General features: G+C 47.1%; 1 protein-coding gene across 1 annotated transcript in view; it reads right to left on the bottom strand.

The window, feature by feature from the left end:
* The window catches only part of LOC120936101 (cell wall protein DAN4-like), a 169053-nt gene that overhangs the window by 105058 nt on the left and 45331 nt on the right, over positions 1-18664 (bottom strand). Inside the window, exons 10-11 of the mRNA XM_040348216.1 lie at positions 13737-14219; positions 2529-2578 (exon numbers count right to left, since the gene is read on the bottom strand). Of these exons, the coding sequence (XP_040204150.1) occupies positions 2529-2578; positions 13737-14154 (468 nt within the window). The 5' untranslated portion in view covers positions 14155-14219. The remainder of the gene's footprint in view (positions 1-2528; positions 2579-13736; positions 14220-18664) is intronic.

An 18664-nucleotide genomic window follows, 5' to 3' on the forward strand; every position in this document is an offset into this window, starting at 1 on the left:
ATTTCGTGTTAGTAAAAGACGATTCGCGCTTTTCAGTCTGTTACTGCGTGATGAATGTGCTTACTCCATTACGAACGCTAGTTTTACCAGAACGAGCGCTCCCGTCTCATAACTTGCTTCTGAGCATGCATGTTTTTTTCACGTCGTTAAAGCCCACACACGACCATTTTTTACGACATTAAAAACGACAATGTTAAGAACGTTCTGAAAAAATAGAGCATGTTCGAAATTTTTAATGCCCACTTTTTAGATCGCGAAAAAAGCTCTGGAGCCCACACACGATCTATTTAATGACATAAAAAAAAACGGTCGTGTGTACGCGCCATTAGGCCCCTTTTACACGGTCAGTCCGACCCAATCGGACCCTCCATTCACCTCTAAGGAGTGGCAGATGTAAATGGACTTGTGTTCGTTTACAAAGGCCTACCTCCAAAAAAGAAAAGAAAGAACGTAGGTGTCCCCTATAATTGAAAACTAAAAACCATTGTCTCACCACATCCCTGAATATAAGCCAATTGCTGTACCCCCGAAGGAGTGTGTTTCCTCAATGGGATTTTAAGGGTTGGGAGATTGGTTGTAGAGTAAGGACTGAATTAGTTGACAAAAAATGTATCAAAAAATATCACATTTTATTTTAATGATGTTGCTCGTAGACAACGTATCACAGTAAATGTTAACAGCATAAACAACATTCAAATTACCAAAAAAGGGTTCATTGTGACAATTGGAAACTATAAGATTGCAACTATGGGTTTAACATAGGGAAGGTATTTTGGGATCCTTTTTGTCCTTACATTTGGCTCTGAGCACTCCTCCACGCATGGTAGGAGCCACGATGAGGATCTGTCATTGATTCATGTATATAGTTCTCCATGTAATTAACATTTTAAATTTAAAAAAAAAAATTAAATTGATACTTTTCATTGTGTATTGAAAGTATTTATTTTCTTTATTCTAGATTGTATTCGCGACATCTCTTGCATCACCCTAGCCCTGATGAAGAGGCGGTATTCTCCATAAAGCCTCGAAACGTTGGCATATCTGTCTGCATCCATGAGACAGTTTTGGAAGGGTTCTCATTGCATTTATTTGTCGCTTTAATATATATATACAATTCTGAATTTATGTTCTATCTTTAGTGATGCTCGGTGCCCTCTGACGGTTGCTCACCCTAGGTCGTGCTTTCTTTCCCCCCTTTTTTGGTCATTTGAATGTTGTTTATGCTGTTAACATTTACTGTGATACGTTGTCTACGAGCAACATCATTAAAATAAAATTTGATATTTTTTGATACATTTTTTGTCGACTAATTCAGTCCTTACTCTACAACCAATCTCCCACGCTTAAAATCCCATTGAGGAAACACACTCCTTCGGGGGTACAGCAATTACCTCCAAAAAAGAGAGAGTTCGGTGGGCTCTATAGAGTGGGCTGCCCTCTACCCGCTCCACACATTCTAGCCCGTAACAGGTTACCAAGTTGCTTAATTGGCCCCCGCTCTTCAAAAGGTTGGGCACCCCTGGCCTAGAGAGATTTTATGACAATTGAAATGTCCGGAGTCAGCGATTAGGATTGAATACAGTGCCGATCCTGACCTCCCTGGGGCCCTAAGCAAAATGACATGGCACATTAAAAATGAGAAGCGGGGGGCGCTGACGACAGTGACATGTCACATTAAAGAAAGTTGAGAAGTGGGGGGAGGGGGTGTTCTGCTGTCGGAAATGACTCAGCCAGCGAATTTAGAAGTGGGGTGAGGGGGCGAAAATGACTTCTTACCCGGCGGGGCCTCTAGTAATTTGGGGGGCCCTTCACAGCTTTGCGGGGCCCTAAGCGGCTTGCATAGTGAGCCTATAGGGACGATCGGTCCTGATTGAAATTAAACGTTGTCATGTAACTGAAATTTTTATAAAAATAAGGAGATTCTGGCTAAGGTTTACCATTTTGGGGCAAGTCAATGCCTTTTGGTGACCTTTGGTTGTTTTTTTAATTGTGTAATGGGCTTTAAATTGATTCTAAAGCCTCATACACACAATCAAACTTCCATCTGACTTTTCCGTGGATTTTTGTCCGAATGGACGTTGGCCGTGAACTTGGTATGCATACACACGGCAGAACTTTTTCAGCCAACATTCACCAAATCACATGATTTTTCAGCTTTTTACCGCTACCCTTTTGAGCAACTTCTGCTATTGTTGTCTGATGTTTAGCATTGGTTCGGAGAATGCGTGTTTGTACTTTGGACTTTAGTGTACTGACAACAATTGTTCAATGGAGCATACAGACGGTCGTTGTTGGCGGAAAATGTCCGATCGCGTGTATGGGCCTTAAGGGTTGTAGATACTCTCTTCATTTATCCTGGACCTGTTCTTGTACCGGAAAACAGCCCTTCATTAGTTGTATTACACTTTTTTTTGTTTTTCCACAAAGAAAATTACAGATCGTGGGAAAATATGAAATATAAATATAAAATAAATTAAAGGAGAACTACATAAACACCAATGAAATACACACACAAAATACACACTCACCGAACAGGCTTTTTTCAACAAATTCTCCAACATAATACTCAAATTTAAACCTAATAAAAAAAAAAGCACATACAAAAATGTTTGAAAGAAAGTTACACTTTGTAGTTTTACACATTTTCTTAAAAAAAAAAAAAGGAAAAGTGATAGTAACTATTAGTGCTTTTTTTCTTAGAGAATGGGTGCAGGAACTCCCCCCTTCTGAGTCACCCTTCATCTCTGCCCCCTACCCACCTCTGAGCACCATCTGTTTCTTGGCTCCACCCCTACCCACCACCCAGTACTGCCCCTTTTAGAGAATACAGAACCAAGTATAATTTTGTGTTACTAAGTACTTTGTATGGAATTTGATAGACCCCACCCCAGCAACAATAGACTCCCCCCAACAACAACAGACCCACCACAGCAACAAACCTCCCCTCAAGCAACAATGGGACCCTACAGCAGCCAGCAACAATAGACCTCTCCCTCAACAGTAGATCCCTCTCTGCAACAATTGACCCCCCCAGCCAACAAAAAGACACATACCGAGCAACAACAGACCCCAAATAAAAAATAGATCCCCATAGAGAAATTGAAACTCGTATGCCGCGTACACACGACCGTTTTTCGGGTTGTAAAAAATTACATTTTTAATGGTCTAGAAAAAACGATTTTTTTTCAACCCGATCGTTAAAACGGCCTTGCCTACACACGATCGTAAAAAAAAAATGCTCTAGCAAAGCGCGGTGACGTACAACACGTACGACGGCACTATAAAGGGGAAGTTATATTCAGATGGTGCCACCCTTTGGGCTGATTTAGATGATTTTGTGTTAGCAAAAGACAATTCGTGCTTTTCTGTCTGTTACAGCGTGATGAATGCGCTTACTCCATTACGAACGCTAGTTTTACCAGAACGAGCGCTCCCGTCTCATAACTTGCTTCTGAGCATGCGCGTTTTTATTCACGTCGTTAAAGCCCACACACGACCATTTTTTACGACGTTAAAAACGTTGTGAAAAATTAGAGCCTGTTCGAAATTTTTAATGCCCATTTTTTACATCGTGAAAAATGCTCTGGAACCCACACATGATCGTTTTGAATGACATAAAAAAACGGCATTTTTTACAACCCGAAAAACAGTCGTGTGTGCGCGGCATTATGCCGCGTACACATGATCGGAAATTCCGACAAGAAAACCGTGGATTTTTTTCCAACGGACTGTTGGCTCAAACTTGCATACACATGGTCATACAAATTTCCGACAGTCAAGAACACGGTGACGTACAACACATACGACGAGCCGAAAAAAATTAAGTTCAATGGGCAGTTGCGGCTCTTCTGCTTGATTCCGAGCATGCGTGGATTTTGCATACAGACAGTCAGAATTTCCAACAAGAACTTTTTTTGGCGGAAAAATTTAAAAAAACAGCTCTTAAATTTTTGCTGTCGGAAATTCCAACAGAAAAAGTCTGATGGAGCCTACACATGGTCGGAATTTCCGACCAAAAGCTCACATCAAACTTTTCTTGTCGGAATTTCCGATCGTGTGTACGCGGCATTAAAGTTTGACCTCATATTCTGCAGAAAATCTAATAGTGTTTATGGGGCTTAAGGGTTGTAGAAACTCCCTTCAATTATCCTGGTCCTGTTCTTGTACCGGAAAACAGACCCTCATCAGCCCCCAGCAGCCAACATCAGTTCTGGAACTCCTTGCCCCTTCATATAAGACTGGAAAATGATCTCCTAAAGTTTAGGAGATTGTTAAAAACATGGCTTTCGGGGTGACTTAAATTTTAAGTATTCTGATAGCTCAAAAATTTTATATATTTAGCTTTGTATGTTTTATATTTTTTATTCGCTGATTGTTATTGTTTTATTGTCACTTGTTTGGTCGATGTAGTTTTTGCCCCTTTTCTGTTCTGTTTTTATCCCGCCAGCGCATCGAGGCACGTGTGGTAAGACTGCGCTGTGTTTTATAAGCATTTTAATAAATAAATAAATAAATCAATAGACCCTCCAGCACACCTTGCCATAAAATGAATTCAGAGCTACCGGAAATGTGTTCCCGCTGAAAAAAAGCCCTGATCACTATCCAGAACTGAATGTGAAAAAAATGACCCATGTGGATTGCAGCCACAAAATTCAGTAATCCATACTATAGGGTTGAATTACTAAAACCAGAGAGTGGTACAGTTCTGCATAGAAAGCAATCAAATTACAGTTTTATTTTTTGTTTTTTGCATTCTCCAGTTTTTAGTAAATCAACCCTAATGCGAAAAGCAAAAAGCGATGTGCTCTTGTCTTTTTATCCATTGTTGGGTTTGTAAGAAAAATTATGATCCTTAAATTGTGGGCCAGTACCAGGCAGTGAGGCCTTCTTGTGACATTATATTTATAAGGGCTTCTCACAAAACGCTGAAATTAAAAGGTTGCTTTTTTTTTCTATTCCTCTACCCTATATTTGCAAACTTTTTTTTTATTTAATTTGTTTGTGTGTGTGTGTATGAAAAGTTTAACCAGTTGCCGACCACCGCACGACTATTTACGTTGACAGAATGGCACGGGCATGCAGATTGGCATACAGGTACGTCCATTTAAATACGCCGCCCAGCAGGCGCGAGCCGGCCGCGTGCCTCGCGAGTGCTGCCGTGGGTCCCGGGAACTCGATGTTCCCAGGAGTCCCGCGATTGCGGTCGGCAAGGGCAGAACAGGGGAATGCCTTTGTAAACAAGGCATTCCCCTATTCTGCCTAGTGACATTGTCACTGATGACCGTTCCCCATGATCGGGAATGGTCATCAGTGACGTGTCGCATGTAGCCACGCCCCCTAACAGTAAGAATCACTTCCTAGGGAACCCTTAACCCCTGCAGCGCCACCTAGTGGTTAACCCCTTCACTGCCAGTGTAATTTTTACAGTAATCGGTGCATTTTTATAGCACTGATCGCTGTAAAAATTAGAATGGTTCCAAAATGGTGTCAAAAGTGTCCGATGTGTTTGCCATAATGATCGACTCCATAACTAGTAAATAAAAAATTATTAATAAAAATGCCACAAAACAGTCCCCTATATTATAGACGCTATAACTTTTGTGCAAAACCAATTAATAAACGCTCATTGCGATTTTTTTACCAAAAATATGTAGAAGAATACGTATCGGCCTAAACTGTGGAAAACAAAGGTATTTTTATATATTTTGGGGGGATATTTATTATAGCAAAAAGTAAAAAATATTGAATTTTTTTTTTTAATTTGTCGCTCTTTTTTTGTTTATAGCGCAAAAAATAAGAAGAAAATTGCAGAGGTGATCTAATACCACCAAAAGAAAGCTCTATTTGTGGGGAAAAAAGGACGTCAATTTTGTTTGGGAGCCACATCACATGCAAAAAGTGGCCTGGTCTGTCACATAAAATCCCAATAAAATAAATGTACGCAATTGGTTGTAACATAACAAATTGTGGGAAATACTTTTTCAGGCACTGTAAAATAATGTTGCCTGTATCTGGTGCACCATTACCAAGCTTCATAATCTAACCACATTAACCACGTTTTTGCCTTTTATTTTTTCTTTTATTTTTTTTTAAATCAAAGATGTTTATTGAAAAAAAAAAAAAACAGAAAAGAAAATCACAGCAAATTCACAGCTCATACTTATACCACCAAAACATTCCATCAGTGCAGATAATGTTGATGCCTTTTCAAAAACTTGTGTAAAAAATTTGATTACTTTCCAACAGGAATATTTTTGGGGATGTATTTACTATCCTGGCATTGTTATTTGCCATCTTTTATAACAGAGTGTAGCACTACCCCCGAAGGAGCTGCTGGTTTGTTTTGGGTGGCACGTTACCTCGTGGCTCTTCCGCCGTCCTAGGGGTGTATGGTGCATATTGCAGTAATGAAATGTCCATGACAGGTGTCTTTTTCTGTGCTCGTTATTAGCCAGCCGGGTAAAAACATTAAAACTTGTGATGAAGTAGAGTAGAGGTGAAGCAGAAGGAGAAGTAGCAGACTCAGGCGCAACAACAGGGAAACAGTTCTGCTCCCAACAATATTTTGTATCTTCGCCACTCCAGCCAGAGTGGGTTTAGCGTACCTGGACAGGCCCACTCTCACTGACCTGGCAGCCAGGGTATCGCTCGAACTTGAAAGCAAAGTCTCTGCCACAGACCCTCCTGAAATGGACTCAGGGAAAGCCTCTGCCACAGGCCCTCTCTGTGATTGTAATTACGGAGATGATCCTCCTGGATAGAATTGCATCTGGATCTCCTTCAGATAATTTTCAGGTACCGACTGACAGGAGACCAGCCTCTCAGTGTCCGGCTACCTTGATCCCCGGTGGTTTGTCGAGACCCTATTGGATCGCCAGCCTCTCATTTTTGAGATTATTAGCAGTCAAAAACTGCTCTACCACTTATATGCAGACGACACGCAACTATATTTCCGCATTTGCAATAAAAAGGATCATCACCTCAATCTAGAGACATGCCTCTCTTTGATAGAGGACTGGATGACAAAGAGTTATCTTAAACTCAACGGAGAGAAAACAGAACTTCTCCTGTTTCACGCCAAGCGTATGAATCAACCTACAACAACTTGGACCCCCCCGCCCATTCTGGGCAAAATCATCACCCCTAGCGCCAAAGTCAAAAGTCTCGGGGTCATCTTTGACTCTCACATGACATTGGACGCACAAATAGGGTCAGTAGTCAGCGGATCTCACCATCTGCTGCGCCTACTACGCAGACTTACTCCTTTTATTCCCAAGGAAGACATAGCGGTCGTGGTGGGAGCTATTGTAAACTCAAGATTGGACTATGCAAATGCCCTTTACCTCGGACTCCCCAAGTACCAAATCGCTCGTCTACAAGTCGTTCAAAATACGGCCGCTAGACTTGTGACTGGGAAAAAACCTTGGGAATCAATCTCACCTTCACTGAGATCCCTTCACTGGTTACCAGAAAAAGACAGAATCACTTTTAAAGCACTCTGTCTAATGCATAGATGTATCTATGGGAATGCTCCCCATTATCTATGCGAAAAAATAAAAGCTCATAAACCCAATCGCGTTCTGCGTTCCACCAATCAAAATTTCCTCCAGATACCCAAAGCCAGATACAAGTCCAAAGGAGAAAGGAGATTCGCGGTCCAAGGGCCTAGACTATGGAACGCTTTACCAACCAGCATTCGGTTGGAGGAGAATCACTTAGCATTCAGGAGAAAGATCAAGACTCATCTCTTTTGATACCAAAGGAGACAGGAACAACAAGCGCCCAGAGGCGATTAAATTCGCATGTGCTGCGCTATATAAGTTTTCATTCATTCATTCATTCATTGGCTCTCCTCAGATGAACTCCCCACCAAACAGCTACCTCGCTTGGGATCTTCAAGATTGGGAACCCAGTCGACTACTGGGCTCCCTGGAACAGCTTAAATGTTCCGGACCAACATGGTCCCGGAACCAGGAACACCGCGTAGCACGCGCACCCTGGCCTAGAAGGCCATTACACCGGTGTGCCGTGATGCGCAGTCACCCTAAAGGTGGGTGCCGCACTCCGAAGAAGAAGCCAGAACAATGGCGTCTGCCCCACAGATACCCTCCCCCAGCATGCACAGCGAGGCTCAACCCTCCTGACCGGCTGCTGGGGAAAAGCACCCAAACCTCGACTCCACTGCTGCCACCCATCACCCCGGGGTAGGAACTACACCCCAGCAACAATAGACAGCCCACAGCACAGCACAGCTGAGACAGAGACCAGTTTAAACATAATAATTGGATCAGAGTCAGTTAACACTATGATCCCTCTCTAAATTTGACTAGCACCGGTACTTTTTAAGTAACCGGGCGCTACACACTCCCCCCACATGAATAGACACTGTCCTCAGTGTCCCAACAAAAAGGTGTTCAATCCTGAACGCCTGACCTGAATCTGCTCTTACAGAACAGAAGAGAGATAGAAAGATATAACAATATAAAACATTCTTTGTACACTCTCTACAGTGATACATTATGACATCAAAACATTCCTAACTATCTATTCTGTCCCATTCTCCGACAGTTTTGATAGTAGATCACATCCTGCAAAATATAAAATATACATGCATTACTATAAATCTAAGGTCACTAAGGGTAGAACTGAAGCTGCACCTTCCCCAGTAAAGGCGAAACCTCTTTTTCTCCCAAAGAGACACATCCAAAAAAAAAACAAGTGCTGAGCATTTCCCAAATGGCAAGGCTTAGGAAAAACATTTTTACAAGTTAGTCTCTCTGCGGTGGTAGAAGTTGCAGAACACTGCCCCTAGTGGTCAGTGTGCTGGTACTACCGACATAAGGCAGTCCATGCTCAAATTAGAACAAAACAGGAGAAAAAGGAAACTTTTCTTCTTCTTTCCTTTCTTGCTGTGATGAAGCCGGCGAGACCCTAATCTTACTAACTCATCAAAATGTTCCCTCCCCCAGAAGTTCTTCACATTACAGCCAAAATGTGGATCCGGGAAAAAGAAAAAAAAAATTAAAACAAAACTGAAAAGGGGCGATCATTCCCGTCCATGACTTCTTCAGAAAGCAGCAAACAAAAGTGACACTATAGGCATTGGGCCTATTTGTAGAATCTGGGATCCGTCAAAGTAATCACATCACCTCGGACATTTCTTGTGGTGATCGAATAAACTTGATCCACTTTTCCTGGACTCTTGAGAACCACTCGATCGCTGTAGATGTACCGACCAGGGCTCCAGTCCTTTAAGCAGCCTTTAAATCAGTGGCCTAGACAGATGAGAGCATACTCTGTGCTGCGATCAGCCTTCCGTACTTTCAAATATTCCCAGATTGCATCCCTGCACCATTCCTCTCTCATTTCCTCAATTTGTGCCATGAGAGCTGGAGGCACGTACGAGAATTCTGATCCGCAGTCCTAGGCCACCTTCCTCATAAATATGTGCTGAAGGCGAGCCAGTTTCGGCAGAGTACGGAGGTGTCTGAGTCCAGTCATAACAATGGCGTCACGTGCTCTTTTCACTACGGGCAATGTGGCCAGTATGGGAACAGTCTCTCTAACAGCACTGGCGCTTGGCACCGTAACACCCCAAGTCAATTCCGGAACATCCGCCGGTGGTGCAGTGTTCCTGAAAAATTTCTGGTGCTTGCGGGGCTTGGAAGCACGGGAGTTTCTACCCCACTGTAACTCGGGCAGCTCCGGCTCCATCCACCAATCGTCACCCTATTGGGATAAAGAGTCAATGTCAGAGGTATCATACTCTTCAGCAGGCAAACAGACACATCCTTTCTCAAGTGTATTGACCTTGTCGTGTCCAGGTATAGGTAGGCCTCGACCACAGCCATGGGAGACCTGGACGGGGCCCATTTTTCCAATTGCGAGCCAGTCGGGGTCGCCGAAGGTCAAAGTAGTTGAAGGGGGTTCAGGCCATGGAACCTCTTCCTCCGCGGTCACCGCTCTGGCGACCCAATCTACTAGGTACTCACGGGGAGGCTCCACATGGCTCCATGTGGTGGCTCCACATGGAACAAGTAGTCTCACAATCTTCTGCACCGAACAAATGGCAGGATCCGGACTGCCAGACGAACAAGACAAACTTCCCCTGGGTCCTCATTCGGATCCCGGCATCAGTCAGGGAGACTCCGGTGGCAGCAGGCATCGGATTGGCTCCCGGTACAGACATCGGGGGTCTCAGCCTTTCAAACGGCAACCGTGGCACAGACATGGTTGCATGACTCTCTCTCGTGGGCGGGCAATCACTCTGTCCTTTGGCGCCAAACTCGCCCTACGTCTCACGCATGGGTGGGTAACTCCTCCCACTCTGATTTCTTTTTCTTGCACGCTGCAGGCTTACGTCACTCCGCTGCACGTGTGCCCAGACTTCACTCTCTGGAGTTAACTCTTTCCTTACCAGCACAGTCCAACACCACGACAATTCCTTGTAGTAATGGTGGAATAAAACTTCTCAAATCAGTTGTTCGAGGTAACAGCCTATCCCGGATGAGCCCCCCGAAGGTGCTGCTGGTTTGATTTGGGTGGCACGTTACCTTGTGGCTCTTTTGCCATCCTAGGGGTGTATGGTGCATATAGCAGTAATGGAATGTCCATGACAGGTGTCTTTTTCTGTGCTCTTTATTACCCAGCCGGGTAAAAGCATTAAAACTTGTGATGAAGAGTAGAGGTGAAGCAGAAGCTGAAATTGCAGACTCAGGCGCAACAACAGGGAAACAGTCCTGCTCCCAACAATATTTTGTATCTTTGCCACTCCAGCCAGAGTGGGTTTAGCGTACCTGGACAGACCCACTCTCACTGACCTGGCAGCCAGGGTATGGCTTGAACTTGAAGGAAAAGCCTCTGCCACAGGCCCCCTCTGTGATTGTAATTAAGGAGATGATCCTCCTGGATAGAATTGCTTCTGGATCTCCTTCAGATAATTTTAAGGTACCGACTGACAGGTGACCAGCCTCTCAGTGTCCGGCTACCTTGATCCCCGGTGGTTTTTTTGAGACCCTATTGGATTGCCAGCCTCTCATTGGCTATCCTCAGATGGACTCCCCATGGAACAGCTACCTCACTTGGGATCTTTAGGATTGGGAACCCAGTCGACTACTGGGCTCCCCGCCACAGCTTAAATGTTCCGGACCAACATGGTCCCGGAACCAGGAAGACCGCATGGCACGCGCACCTCGGCCTGGAAGGCCATTACTCTGGGGCGCTGTGATGCACAGTCACCCTAAAGGTGGGTGTCGCACTCTGAAGAAGAGCCCAGAACAATGGCGTCTGCCCCAAAAATACCCTCCCCCAGCATGCAAGGCGAGGCTCAACCTTCCTGACCAGCTGCTGGGGAAGAGCACCCAAACCTCAACTCCACTGCTGCCACCCATCGCCCGAGGTAGGAACTACACCCCAGCAACAATAGACAGTGCACAGCCAAGCTGAGACAGAAACCAGTTTTAACATAATAATTGGATCAGAGTCAGTTAACACTCTGATCCCTCTCTAAATTTGACTAGCACCGGTACTTTTTGAGTAACCAGGCGCTACAAGAGTAACTAACAAATTGGATTTAGATTTTTTCTTTCAAATGTTTCTGGCCTTTTTTCTTTATGTAGTAAAACATGAAAAACACAGTGGTTATTAACCACATCAGCCCCAGAAGATTTTACCCCCTTCCTGACCAGAGCACTTTTTACAATTTGGCACTGCGTCGCTTTAACTGACAATTGCGCAGTCATGCAATGCTGTACCCAAACTAAATTTGCATCCTTTTTTCCCACAGATAGAGCTTTATTTTGGTGGTATTTGATCACCTCTGCGGTTTTTATGTTTTGCGCTATAAACAAAAAAATAGCAACAATTTTTACTTTTTGCTGTAATAAATACCCACCAATTTAAAAAAAAACACATTTGTTCATCAGTTTAGGCCAATATATATTCTTCTGCATATTTTTGATAAGAAGAAAAAAACGCAATAAGCGTTTTTTGATTGGTTTGCGCAAAAGTTATAGCAGCTACAAACTATGGGAAAGATTTATGGCACTTTTATGACATTTTTATTATATTATTATTTTTTTTTACTAGTAATGGCGGTGATCGCATGCCCTCTGGCGGCTCTTAAAGGGGAACCCGTACTGTGTTTCGCCCAGCGGTGCCATTGTGCCGCAGTATATCTACGTGAGCCAGTCAGAAACCGGTTAAACAGTGGCAAGAGTATGCCTTGTCCGCTTCACCAAAAAGGCACATCTGTTTTTGGGACAACTTTATCTCTTTTTTTTTTTTAACCAAGGAAAACTGTGCTACCCTCTCCTTAACCTCCCTGGCGGTATGATTATGTCAGATTTTAGGTGCTGAAAGCGGTACAATTATTTTGCATGGAAATTTGGCGTTTTATATTGTAGGCCTGTAATTCTTAGAAATAACTCACTTAAAGTGGAGGTTCAATGACAATTTTTAACCTTAGATTGATGCTCATTTTGTCTAGGGGAATCGGCTAGTTTTTTTAAAATCGAAGCTGTACTTACCGTTTTAGAGAGCGATCTTCCGCCGCTTTCGGGTATGGGCTGCGGGACTGGGCGTTCCTATTTGATTGACAGTCTTCCGAAAGGCTTCCGACGGTCGCATCCATCGCGTCACGATTTCCCGAAAGTAGCCGAACGTCGGTGCGCAGGCGCCGTATAGAGCCGCACCGACGTTCGGCTTCTTTCGGCTAATCGTGACGCGATGGATGCGTCCGTCGGAAGCCTGTCGGAAGACTGTCAATCAAATAGGAACGCCCAGTCCCGAAGACCATACCCGGAAGCGGCGGAGAAGATCGCTCTCTAAAACGGTAAGTACAGCTTCGATTTAAAAAAAACTAGCCGATTCCCCTAGACAAAATGAGCATCAATCTAAGGGTAAAAAAATTTTTTAGGGTGAACTCCCGCTTTAAATCTGTCCAAACCAGAGTCTAGTAGACATCTCGGGTATAGTAAAATTTGAAACACAAAATCATAAATTATAATACAATAAATAAATATAAATAATTATAACAAATAATATCATAATAATAAAAATTATTACTTAATTTTATAACTAAAATTTTTGATGAAGAATTTCCCCACAAATCACTATCGCTCAATTCTGCAAGTGATTTTAATTTATTATCGATGTTTTTTAGCTGGTCTAAAACCACTTTTGACTTAAAGGGACACTTTTTGGTTTGCTATGGACAATCTTCAGTTTCCAGTTTACAGTTTTTATTATATAAAAGTGCATGTAGGACACTGAGCAGACCACTAGGGACAAAGGGGGTGTGTATTTTTTTACATACAGTACTGTAATCTATAAGATTATGGTATACTGTATGTATTGTGTTTGTTTACTTTTTTAAATTTGGCGCCGATCTCCGCTCCCGTGCGTCGTAACGTCGCAGGGAACAGAGCTCGGCGGCACTCGGCACTGTGAATCGAGCGAGGAGTACACCGCTCGATCACACAGCGGGGTGGCATCGCAGGATCCAGGGACAAGGTAAGTAACTTGTGCCTGTGGACTCTGCGATGCGGTCCCGAGTCTGGCTCGGGGTTACCGCTTTTGGTCCTGAAGTTCCACCCCGAGCCAGACTCGTAAATACCGCCAGGGGGGTTAAATGCCAAAGTTTGTCTATCCATGGTATACATTTTTTGAAAAACTATACAGTGAATAACCACAGAACACATACTATAAAATTTCCTTCATGATTATATTTTACTCACCAGTAGAACTGGGGTTGGACGATGAGACTGAAGTTGTAGACTGAGTGTCTAGAGAAGCTGGAGTCGATGTTGACGGTGTTGTGTCTAATGAGGTTGATGGTGTTGTGCCTAATGGAGTTGATGTTGTGCCTAATGGAGTTGATGGTGTTGTGCCTAATGGAGTTGATGATGTTGTGCCTAATGGAGTTGATGGTGTTGTGCCTAATGGAGTTGATGATGTTGTGCCTAATGGACTTGATGGTGTTGTGCCTAATGGAGTTGATGGTGTTATGCCTAATGGAGTTGATGGTGTTGTGCCTAATGGAGTTGATGGTGTTGTGGCTAATGGAGATGACGGTGTTGTGCCCAATGTACTCATGGGTGTTGTTTCTGATGCAGCTGCCAGTGTTGTTACTGGTGTGGTTGTTGTTACTGGCATAGTTGTAAATGCTGTGGTCAGTAATGCTGGCGTAGTCTGCCCTGCTGCAGAAGGTGTGGCTCCACCTAAAAATTTAAAGAAACACATTTTTTGACTGTTATATAAAGTGGTTTATTCTAAAGTCAAATTGTTTTTTTTTTTACCTAAATGCATTAATGTAGAAAATCTTCCACTAGCTGCCCTCTTCCCCCACCAACCCTCACCTGAGTCTTTTATTGATTCCACGCCATGTCCGTCTGCAGCTCTTCTCTATCCTTTCCCTGCTCTCATAGGCTTCACTAAAAGCAGCAGGAGCCAATGCTGTAAGTCCAGCTATATGCAGGGGGGTTGGGCCTAGCCATGCTGTGTGTGTTTATGGACACACAGAGCCCAGTTCAGAAAAGAGCCTACACGTGTGCTCCCATAGCACACAGCTTGCCATGGGGGCACCCACAGAAGAGAAGGAGCGGAGAGCACTGGCGGGTGACCCAAGAAAAGGAGGTAAGGGGCCGCTCTGTGCAATACTGTTGGATCACTTTTCCATTTTGTTTACATACCTTATTTTAGACCCAGTGATGTCATTAGGTTTCTGAGCTTCTCTAAGCAATGCAGGCACAACGTGTCACGTTGTGACACTCAACTGACAACTGACAACGGCGCAGGCGCACTGAAAGTGCAGTTTTTCTGAATGGCATAATCTGGGTTAATGCCGTATTTCCACGCATACGCGGGGATCTGCCGGTCCCGTACGCATGCGTGGGAGTGACGTCAACGTCGCTACGGCCAATCACAGCGCCCGAGCGGCAGAAACAGGAAGTATCTGCGAGGGGACATGGCGGTGGCGGGGAACGAGGAGGACTGGAATTCCATCTGGGTTCTAGTGGCCACTTATTTGGAGTTGTGACAGTCCCAATCCAGGTTTCATTCCGGGACACTGTATAGGGAGGCCCGGAGCAAAAGACAGCAAAGACTAGCAGAGGGCCGGGCATGACAGAGTGTCTAGTGACACAGGAAGGGTTAAGCTTAGGGGGTTGGAGGTAGGAAGAGCAGGATTGGTGTAGAGAGGGGCGGGGGAGTTAGTATTATCAAGTTCAGAGGAGGAGCAGGATTGGCTGCTGGTGTCAGGGGAGTTACCCTATAAAAGGGTGGGGCGGGGCCAGGCGGGCACTTGCAGTCAGGAGAGCAACGAGGAAGCAGCTTTTCCTCCTGCTCTCACACAGACAAGATGGCGTCCATCGACCTCGTGCTCGCACGCTTGCGGGCCGAGGCAGCTCATCGGGGCACAGATTGGCTGGAAAGGCGCGCTGCAGAATGGGTCGCGGACCAGGCGGGCGGATCGGGAGGATCGGGCGGCGGTGAGTTGACCCCACGCGGGCGGAGGTCGCGGCCTCCGGCCCGCTATTCCCCGGGGCCCTCATCCAGGACTGCAAGGGGGGCCCGGAGCCCCCCGGGGGGGCGGTCGGCCCCCCCGCCGAAGCGGGTTACCAGAAGCGGAACGGGGGGGACAGAGCAGGACTCACGCCGCCGACCTCCGTCGGTGGGCGGGGCCACGGGCCGTACCGGCGCCGCTTCCCCAGATGCGGGCGGCGGGGGGGGGGCACCTTCTCCACCTGCGGCAGGAACGGGAGCGGCAAAGGGAAAAAAGAAGGCCTCAGACCCACCTGGCACGGCCGCGGGGCCCTCTACACGTGGGGCCGGCGGTTCCGCGGGTGGGCGGGGCTCGGAGCGGGGGGCATCGGTCAACGCGGAGTCTTCGTCGGGTGGTCTGCCTGCTGCAGCAACGCGGGGCAGAGGATCAGCACAAGGCCGGCCGGAACGGAGGGGGGACTCCGGGGCCTCCAGGTCATCTTCTCCTGGGGGACTGTCGGCCGCACCGATCCCAGTCGGGGAGGACAGGTCAGGAGGTGTGCCATCGGAAGACGAAGATGGGGAACCAGAGAGGGAGGCAGCGGTGGAAATCCAATCTACGGCAGCGGGGGCGTCTCCCGGCAGGCCTGGTAAGTCCACTACTTTACATGTATCCTCTTTAGCTGACGCATTGTGTGAATTGTTGGGAGTGGGGAGGGGGGGGGTTCCGGCACCTCCGCCGCCAGTGGCGGTGGCTGCACCGGTGGTGGCGGGCGTTGCGCCTGCCGCCTCTGGGGCTGACGCCCTGTTGACGGAATTGGTGGGAGGCCTCAAGGAGCTTTTGGGCCGGGTGGCTGCTGTACAGGGCCCTTCGCCACAGGTGGCTCCGTGGGCACCTGCGGCTGTGGGCGCGACTGGGGGTGTTGCTACGGCCGGAGGGGGGGTTGCGGTTTCGCAGCTTCCCCCGGTGGCCCCAGTGGCAGGACAGGTGGGGACGGGAAAAGACAAGTCAGGGGGGGCCCCGGAGGTGGTGACTCGTTCCGATCTGGTACGTATTGCGGATGCGGCAAGGGGCGAGGTTTATATCTGCTACGAGTGTCCTCTGGGGGGTCATTTAAAGCAGGAGGTGAAGGAAAAAATTTATAAGAGCGAATATGTAGAGATATTCTCCCTGTTGCCGTTGGAGAAATTCAACCTCGACAGGGTGAAGCCGGATGATTCTAAAAAGGAGGATGAGGAGAAGAGGCGGTATAGGTTGATTCCGCGCACTTTCGTGAACTGGCTCCAGGCGTTCGCCATTATGGCTAGCGTCGTTGGGGAAAAGAACCCAGAACATTGCTCGGCGTTGTTCGGGTACATGGATTCAATTGGGGAGGCGCATCGGGTGTACGGGGGGTCGGCTTGGCTCAGGTACGATGAGCAGTTTCGGCAACGGCGGGCAGTTAGGCCCTCTCTGCGCTGGGATCAGAAAGATATCAGCCTCTGGATGCGGCTCATGTCGGCGGCTAAGGCCCCGGCGCAGTCTTTTCACGGGGGGGGCCGGGGGTACATCCTCCTCAGGACCGTCGGCCGGTAAGAAGTGGGGAGTTTGCTGGCAGTTCAATGAGAACGCCTGCAAATTCGGAGGATCATGTAAATTTAAGCACGAGTGCTCAGGGTGTGGGGGCTCCCACCCCGCGGCCAAGTGTTTCAAAAAGGGAAAGCGTGCCGGTGACGCTGCTCAAAAAAGGGACGACTCCGGTGAAGGGGGAAAGGATGCTACCTTTCCTAAGTAGGTACCCGGACAAGGCAGCGGCAGAACTATTGTCCTCGGGGTTCAGGGACGGTTTCAAGATACCGTGTTCGCTGGCGGTGGTGCCGCCGGTGGCACGAAATTTGAAATCGGCTCTCCTTAATCCGGGGGTGGTGGGGGAAAAGTTGGGCAAGGAAGTGGCACTAGGACGGATGGGCGGGCCGTTTTCGGCCCCGCCCTTGCCGGAGCTGGTGGTGTCTCCGTTGGGGGTGGTGCCTAAGAAGGAACCGAACAAATTCCGTCTTATTCACCACCTGTCATTCCCAAAAGGGGGTTCGGTCAACGACTTTATCGATCCGGAGGCTTGCACGGTGTCCTACACGTCGTTTGACGCGGCGGTACGGTGGGTGCGGCGGTACGGACGTGGGGCCTTAATGGCAAAGGCGGACATCGAATCCGCCTTCCGGTTGTTGCCGGTGCATCCTGACTGTTTTAGGCTGCTGGGATGCTGCTGGCAGGGCCAATACTATGTGGACCAGTGCCTACCCATGGGCTGCTCTATTTCCTGCGCACTGTTTGAGACATTCAGTTCCTTTTTGGAATGGGTGGTCAGGGATGTGTCGGGCCTGGACTCGATCATTCACTATCTGGATGACTACCTCTGCGTGGGGCCGCCTTCCTCTGGTGTGTGTGCGACTCTACTGTCAACGTTGCAGCACATTGCGGGACGTTTTGGCGTGCCCTTGGCGGCTGACAAGACGGAAGGCCCCACGACGGAGATTAGTTTTCTGGGTATAGTGATCGATTCGGAAGTAATGGAGTGCCGTCTTCCCAGGGATAAGCTCGAGGCCTTGAAAGCGGAAGTTAGAGAGTTTCAGGGCTTGCGGAAGGTGCAGCTGAGGACTTTACAGTCACTGCTGGGTAAACTTAATTTTGCCTGTAGGATCATTCCCATGGGCAGAATATTTTGCCGGCGGCTGTCGGCGGCTACGGCGGGGGCAAAGGCCCCCAATCATTTCATTCGTCTGTCTAAGGAGCATCGGGAGGACTTGAAGGTATGGTATGAGTTCCTGTCATCCTACAATGGCAGGTCGATGTGGCAGTCCAGTCCGGTGAGTAACTTCGACGTGGAACTGGTAACGGACGCGGCGGGGTCCACGGGCTATGGGGCTTTCTTCAAGGGGCAGTGGAGCGCAGAGCCTTGGCCGAAGTCTTGGGTGGAGGCAGGCTTTCTCCGGAACCTGGTGCTGCTGGAGCTTTTTCCGGTGGTGTTAGCCATTGAGCTTTGGGGGGAGGCCTGCAGCAACCAAAAACTCCGGCTGAACTGTGACAACATGGGAGTGGTTCAGGTAGTGAACCGCATGTCCGCGTCGTCACAACCGGTCATTCGGCTCATGCGGCATTTAGTGTTGAGGTGTTTGCAACTGAACATTTTCATTTATGCCGTGCATA

The sequence above is a fragment of the Rana temporaria genome, chromosome 4 (genome assembly GCF_905171775.1).
Source record: "Rana temporaria chromosome 4, aRanTem1.1, whole genome shotgun sequence".
Lineage (NCBI taxonomy): Eukaryota > Metazoa > Chordata > Amphibia > Anura > Ranidae > Rana > Rana temporaria.